Source organism: Cimex lectularius, unplaced genomic scaffold (genome assembly GCF_000648675.2).
Source record: "Cimex lectularius strain Harlan isolate CLEC.00 unplaced genomic scaffold, Clec_2.1 scaffold70, whole genome shotgun sequence".
NCBI lineage: Eukaryota > Metazoa > Arthropoda > Insecta > Hemiptera > Cimicidae > Cimex > Cimex lectularius.
In genome coordinates, this window is record NW_019392651.1 from 1,404,428 (window position 1) to 1,411,976 (window position 7,549).

General features: G+C 37.3%; 1 protein-coding gene across 1 annotated transcript; it reads left to right on the forward strand.

The window, feature by feature from the left end:
• The first annotated feature begins 5,320 nt into the window (after positions 1-5,320).
• LOC106667741 (cytochrome c oxidase protein 20 homolog) lies at positions 5,321-6,550 on the forward strand. The gene is made up of 3 exons (XM_014395876.2): positions 5,321-5,485; positions 5,555-5,730; positions 5,787-6,550. The coding sequence occupies exons 1-3, from the start codon at positions 5,459-5,461 to the stop codon at positions 5,908-5,910; spliced, it is 327 nt and encodes a 108-aa protein (XP_014251362.1). The 5' UTR covers positions 5,321-5,458; the 3' UTR covers positions 5,911-6,550.
• Positions 6,551-7,549: the final 999 nt, after the last annotated feature.

Consider the following 7,549-nt stretch of genomic DNA (forward strand, 5'->3'; position numbering starts at 1 on the left):
CTGTACTATGGGGTAACAGAAATGTCCCAAGGTTCAGCCTCTGTTACAATGGGAATGGACTCATAGTTGGCCGTGGTGAGACCCCTGGCGGGAACTTAGAAAAGAGGCTGTCTTCTATCTGTGACCTTCGCACAAAACTTGCGCATGACCATCGTTATACACCCGGCGGATCAGATGGCAGCATATAAGTGTTGAGGATGCTATGATTATGATGAAAAGTCCCTTGAATGCGCGAGTAGTGGCGGATGGGAACAGGTAGTGAATCGGTTGCTCCTACTCGAGTATGCTTTACACGTATGTGTAGGCTGAGCTCGATTGGAGGCTTTTACCGTAGGCTGTATCCTCTAGGGAGTGGTTAGCAATTCCACTTTAAACAAAATTGCTGCTGGAGCAGATCCGGTAGTTTCTTCGCCAGGGAAGCCCTACTACTCTGGAAGGTAGAGTGGCCTTCTCGTCTAGGAAGTGAGTGGGAGACCAGGCTGATGTATTTCGGCTTACGTAGCCCTTTGCACATGGCATATGGTTTGATGCTTAATGCGAACCCGACCATTCAGAATGGGCAAGCGGAGAGTGAGGTTGTCTTGGCCCATCGGGGCTGAGCTGCCTCTACACCAATGCTGCGGCAGTAACACTCTTCTGTCGTATGCGGAGGTGCATCAGCTCTCATCTTGAGAATCAAAACGTCCGATAAGACCGAATAAGCTAGGTACGGACGTTAAAGATCCTCATCCCTTCATGTCGGAACTGGCTATATAAACAGTTAATTAGCCTGGCTAAACTACTGAAATTGGAATAGTGAATTGAAAGTATATGAATTTTCATCGACATCTGAAGACAAGGAATCGTGGAAAGAAATAGAATTAGAAGTATAGTGATCAAAAACATTTTCACAATAGGCTTGGCCCCTTTGCAGAGAGTAGAAAAATATAAACTAACTAGCATTATAATGCGGAGTTGCTCATGGACATAATAAAAAGTGTTATTTAATACATTATTTGAGTATACATATTGCTATTGCTAGTTAGGAGCACTCATGTAAATTAAAGGAACACAATTGTATGTTTGATATCAATGATTGTATTTTGTCATCATATTAGATATTTACATATGCAATATTATTTTTGTTTTTGATTACATTGTGTTAAATTGTAATAGCGATTATTACCAAAAATTTTCTAGTCTTAGAGCTAAATGTAAATCTTTATCAAATCTTTGTTAATTATTATTTACCTGATATTGAAACTCAATTCAACCAAATATTAAAAACTTTTGGTGTCATATAAATTCCATGAAACAGTCTTCTGCTATGCCCTCCCATATGAAGTATGGTGTTAATTCTTCTTATTATGGATCCATTATTGCCAATTACTTTGCCCAGCACTTTTCAAAACTTGATGAAAGCAATAATTCTGTTCTCTACAACTCTTGATTCTAATTTTTGTTTCCCCCAGCAATTCCACCTTCTTTTTGCATAAATGTGCCATATCCATGGAGGAAATAGAAGAAATGATTTGAACTTTAGATACTACGAAATCAGCAGGTCCCGACAGACATTATTCCTCATATTCTTATCCCTAATTGTGTATTTTACCTCATTTCTTCATTGTACTACTTTTCAATAACCCTCTCAACAAGGCTATTTTTCCTGAGTTCTGAAAATTGTCCTTTGTAATTCTGCTTTTCAAATCTGGCAATAAATGTATGTAATTATAGACTCATTCCCATCGAATCCGTTTTTTTCAAAAATATTTGAATCTTTGGTTTGCAAAAAGTTAAAAAATGCTCAAAAAGGTCATTATCCCCAACAACATGGCTTCTACTGGCAGATCAACAGTAAGTAATTTGCTAATATATCAAAATGAAATTTTGGATGCTATAGCCAATGGTTGATGAATAGGTAGATTTTTCCAAGGCCTTTGACAAAATTGATCTTAACATACTTATTAAAAAGCTAGAAGCAATAGAATATCTGGAAATCTACAGCTTTGGCCACACAGTTATTTACTTGAATGCACCCAAATAGTTAAAGTCAAATCTTTTAGTTTTTCAACTTCCCTTTTTTTGTTTTATCTGGGGTGCCACAAGGCCCCCATCTTGGTCCTTTTCTCTTTTTCCTCTTCATTAATGATATTGACAAAATATATACAAAAATTTATTCTGCCTTAGATTGCATTTATTTACAAAACATTCAATAATCTTTCCAATTATTTTTTTCAACATTCCTTTATTAATGTTGAGTTATTTATAAGCATTGTATTAAATATATTTTTCTCCTTACTTTTGTATATATTTATTTATTTATTTTTTTTTTTTTAAGAAATGGGTTTTTGACTGGTACAATAAAAAAAATATATGATTGCTGAAAATAAAGCATATCTGTGATTCTTTTCTATCCTTTATGACCCTAAATTTTGCAGATTTCTTTTTCCTTATACAAAGCTAGAAAGACAAAGCATATTAGCCAAGGAAGACGTGTGTATTTAACGATGAATTAATTAATGGGGGAAGGGTATCGTGAAATAAAGGGCCAGGGGCGACGATGGGAATCGAACCCATGACCGCTAACCACTCGGCTACCGCCTAATAAATACCGGTACCATTTCTATGATAACTGGTACGATAAAATGGATCCTCTTAACAATTGGACTAAAACTGTGTATGAGAGACGTCGGTTGCTGCAACAGTCAAGGTAAAGGTCCCGGGTTCGAATCCATCAGCCCTGCTTAGAAAATTAAAAATGGGCTTTTTTCAAAAACACAAGAGTTAAATAACCTCGTAGTTGATATACCCTCTTAAAAAAGTACATGGTGTGCCAAGTTCTACCTCCACGATTTGGTGGCCATTCACGATCGTTCCAAATGGAACCGCGCCGACCTGATGAAAGATCTTTCCTTTGAACCCGCTGATTGGAGGAACTATTTAAGGATGGATGAAACGTCTTATTTATTCATTATATTTAGTGTTCTATTGACCAAATTACTTCTTTCAATTAATTAATCTTTTTTGTAAGGTTTTGGTTGAAATGAAAAAGCTAGTGCCACGAGCGGGATTTGAATCCATGACCTTCGGCTAAATACGCCGCTGCTCTACCACTTGAGCTATCGTGACTGACAAAAAAACGTCTTATTTATATATACTGCAGCTTGTTACCCCCTTGATTAGAAAACAAAAGACAGTCATGAGAAAAATCATCACTGTACAACTCTACATGAAAGGTTGGCAGCCACATTACGATTTCTCGCTACAGGGATGAACTACGAAAAGCTTTAAGTTCTCTACTACGTTTCAGCTCAGCGCTTAGGTTAGGGGTTAACAATATCGCATCTCTCGATGCATTTGTATCCTTTTTTTTAAAAAGGTCGACCAACTGGTTGAGGACCGAATTTCTTTTATTTCTATCGTGGTAATCATTGTCCACCACTTTCCATAAACATAGTAAATTTTCATACAATTCAATCACCTCAACAATAAAATCTCTATTGCAGCCTTTGCCAATAAGAAAGAAACGTTTTTCACTTTTTGAGAATGTAGGACGGAGATGTTTGCTCAGTGACAGAAAGAGGGAGACTGCGCCAAAAAAACGCGGGTTTCCCATTCAAGACCAAGCCAGCTCTCCAATATTCCACCGTTCCCGCCAGGTTTTCCCATTCACGAACGCGCCATAGATATTTGGAGTGGCGTGATGGAGTTTGGACCGGCGTCGCTCCGTTTGGACTGCTAGGAGCGATCGTGAATGGCCACAGAAGTTAGGTGGCCATTCACGATCACTTCAAATGGAACCGTGCCAAGCCGTACAGCTCCATTTGGAGTGCCTGAAATTTGAGGGGGCATTCACGACCGCTCCACAGCCAGTCGCTCCGAACGTCAACCAGTGAATTACCTTCTCAAAATGGATGACGATCTCTTGTGCTACGCTACTGTTTGTTTATATATTAAAAGTAAAAAACCGAAGAGGAAATGGTGTTAGAAGTGGCTCCTGAACAGAAGCCCTAATACACACATCAATTTGATGAAATATCTTTCCCTTGAACTCGCTGATTGGAGGAACTATTTAAGGATGGATGAAACGTCTTATTTATTCATTATATTTAGTGTTCTATTGACCAAATTACTTCTTTCAATTAATCTTTTTTTGTTTTTTGTTGAAATGAAAAGGTAGTGCCACGGGATTTGAATCCATAACCTTCGGATAAATACGCAAGTAGTAGAGCAGCGGGTATTTAGCCGAATGTCGTGGATTCGAATCCCGCTCGTGACACTATTTTTTCATTTCAACCAAAACCTTACAAAAAAAAAGATTAATGTGTTATTTATATTTACTCCAGCTTGTTACCCCCTTGATAGGAAAACAAAAGACAGTCATGAGAGAAATAATCACTCTACATGAAAGGTTGGCAGCCACATTACGTTCTCTAAGTTCACTTAGAACTACGATTTCTGCTCAGCGCTTATCAATACTGCATCTCCCGTTTAGATCCCTAGTTTAGTCCCTAAAAAAACGCGGGTTTTCCCATTCAAGACCAAGCCAGCGCTCCAATATTCCACCGTTCCCGCCAGATTTTCCCATTCACGAACGCGCCGTAGATATTTGGAGTGGCGCGATGGAGTTTGGACAGGTCGAATAGCCGGCACAGCCGGGCACGACAGTTCAGTTTTGCCATTGACGTGGTTTTTGGAACGGCGTCGCTCCGTTTGGACTGCTTGGAACGATCGTGAATGGCCACAGCAGTTTAGAGCCATTGGAGGTCTCGGTCGAAGAGTAGGTACTTGTCGACGCGACATACGACAGCTAGAGACAGAGTACACTTTACAGACGTAACGATCGTTTCATTGCTCCCACCGCACTACGAACCGTCATTTAACGGCTTCCTTGATACTTCATCCAAACGGTCTGTACATTCATTAATGTAACGAATAGTCATCAGGAGACATCGTGAGAATAGCCTAGTCTCTATGTCGCATCAAGTACCCTCGTTGTATGTAGTATGAAACTGTATATAGTATGTAGCATAAAACCTATTAACGGCAGTGTTCTACAGCTCTACTGTATGGAGGACCGGAATGATATCGTCTGATAATCAGTGATTGAGCCAGTCTCAAGTCGACCGAACGATAAAAATGCGTTTACCGCCTAATGTGAAAAATCCCAATGCATTCAATGTTTTACTGACATCTATTCAAGGTAAAATATCGGTCGACTTTATATCGTCTGGCAAATGTAATTGAATATTAAATAATTAACATTTATTGATTGATTGTTCATTCACGATGTGATCATACCTAATTTTGTAGTTTATCGCGATTCCGCCCGTAGACATCTGTACTGTATAACCACAACGTAACATCACTCAGATACAAGTTTCTTTTCTTGTCAATAATAAAAACTTTTGTCATGTAGTACTGATTTGATTGAATTTTTATACTTTAAACTTAATCTTTACTGAAGTATCGTGTCACGATGACAGATTCAGTGAGGGAAAGTTCTGTAAGTCTGTCGAATAATTTATATTGTAAAAAATACATATGTATTGCATTTCTCGTTTGATTGCTCCAGGGGGATAAACGTATCAGGAGAAGCTTTGCGGATATACCATGCTACAAGAACAGTTTGCTGTATGGAATTTCGTCAGGAATAGGAGGTGGGCTCATTTACTTCTTGTTTACGAGCAAGGTGAAACATGCATGTCATGCCAGCATAGCTACGCATACTGTTGTTACCCTCTCCTATTGGTAATAGCTTTTTCCTGAATAACTAATATGATTTCTGTAATATCGTTTCATTTTAGGACGTATTGTAGATATAAGTGGGAGGAGGATCGTAAAAAAGCAGAGATGATGACCGAGTACTTAAGGCAGTATATAATTAGGGAAGGAACAGAGCAAAATGAAGACAAAGAGTCTGTCGTCTGATCCTGGGATTGTTTGCCTACTGGTTGATTTTGTATTGCTTGATAGTAAACTATAAATAGTATCCAAATAAATATTTTTTTATTGAAATGTACATTGTAAATCAAAATATACAAAGTTCTATGTTTGCGTGCTTTTTTGTTAACAGTTTGAACTTATTTATGTACTCAAGAAGTTTTTAATCCATAGTTAAGTATCTATACATTATACATACATGTATTTGTGATAAAATTATATTTCTTAACTAAGTCTACCTATTTAGATGAGTGCATCCTTAATGCCAACCAAATATAGATTTTTTTATTAACATGTTTATAAAAACTTGTGATTGTGACATAAAAAAGATGATTTTGAATTTCCAGTTAGAAAATAGAATAGAAAAGAAATCAACAAACTATAAACACTTCTTTACTGGGATCCAAATTGCATGGGAATTAACAAGACAATTCGATGAAATACTAACGATGGCATTTTCAGAGCACTGGATTCTAACTGGAAATATAATATAAATGTCTTGTCAAATTTTGCCAGAAAAATTGTAATCCTCAACAGGAAGCACAAAATGACCCATAATTATTGCGTTGTCTGGAAAATAATGCAGGTTTATGGTTATAAAATATGATTAAATAAATGATTTTGAATATTTGTTTTATAAATTAAAACACCATCTATAACTCTCAATTACACTTCTCCCGATATGATGGCAACTTCTCTAAATCCTGTGAATAGAACTTGAGTTTGTAAACGAATTTTCTATCTTATAAATCCTGATAATATGGTAGTTAGAAGGCGAGAGGTCTGGAGAATAGGGAGGGAGAGGCAGAACCTCATAACCATATCCAACAGTTCCAGAGCGTCTGCTGTTATTGTAGAGAATCCACTTTTCATCGCAACTAACAATATCTGGAAAAGGTTTGTTTCTGTTTCGGCAAAGAAGCATTGCATAAACTTCTTACCGGTGATAGTTTTGGTGGTCGTTTAATGCATGAGGAACTTTTGAGCTTTTTCACCTTTCCAATTGCCATAAGGTAGCCAGGGACAGTAGATTTTCTAACTGAAAGATTCTCTGCAAGCTCTCAGTTTTCTGGGATTTTCTTCGACCAAAACTCGCAGATCATTATCTAGGGAAGAAATACTTCCATGACCTTTTCTTTGTCTTGCTAAATTCTCCCTCTTGAATTTTTTTTTATATGCTTGTTATTTCTACGAATATAACAATGATTATTAGCAAAGCATAATACAGGCATGGATCACAATCCATCTGCCGGAGGTCGTTGTTAAGAGAAAAAGAATAAACAAAAAAAAAAAAAAGAATTAAAGCGAGGTTATAACATTATTTGCTACGTGCTAGTACACCATCAAACAAGATTAAACATAATAGTAAAACTACTTCTAATAGAAAACAAACCAAGGGAAAAGTCTTAATGGTAAAGGGACAAAAAATCGGATATAATAAAGACATATTATATAAAGGAAATTGAGTGAATGAATTAGAGGGGTCAGAAATTGAATTCCATAATTAGGTCTAATCTATATTTCCAGGCGTGGCGGACATACTGCATGAGCGCCCGTGGATCTGGGCCATCCAACAGATTTAACAGAGTGCTCCTTAAGAGGGTAAAAAATCCCAAGTGCAACAACC

Bases quoted from the DNA above. Each gene is read 5' to 3' on its own strand.
- LOC106667741 (XM_014395876.2), top strand. From the start codon at position 5,459: ATGACAGATTCAGTGAGGGAAAGTTCT. The intron at 5,486-5,554 runs GTAAGTCTGTCG...TGATTGCTCCAG, and splicing joins ATTCAGTGAGGGAAAGTTCT to GGGGATAAACGTATCAGGAG. The intron at 5,731-5,786 runs GTAATAGCTTTT...GTTTCATTTTAG, and splicing joins GTTGTTACCCTCTCCTATTG to GACGTATTGTAGATATAAGT.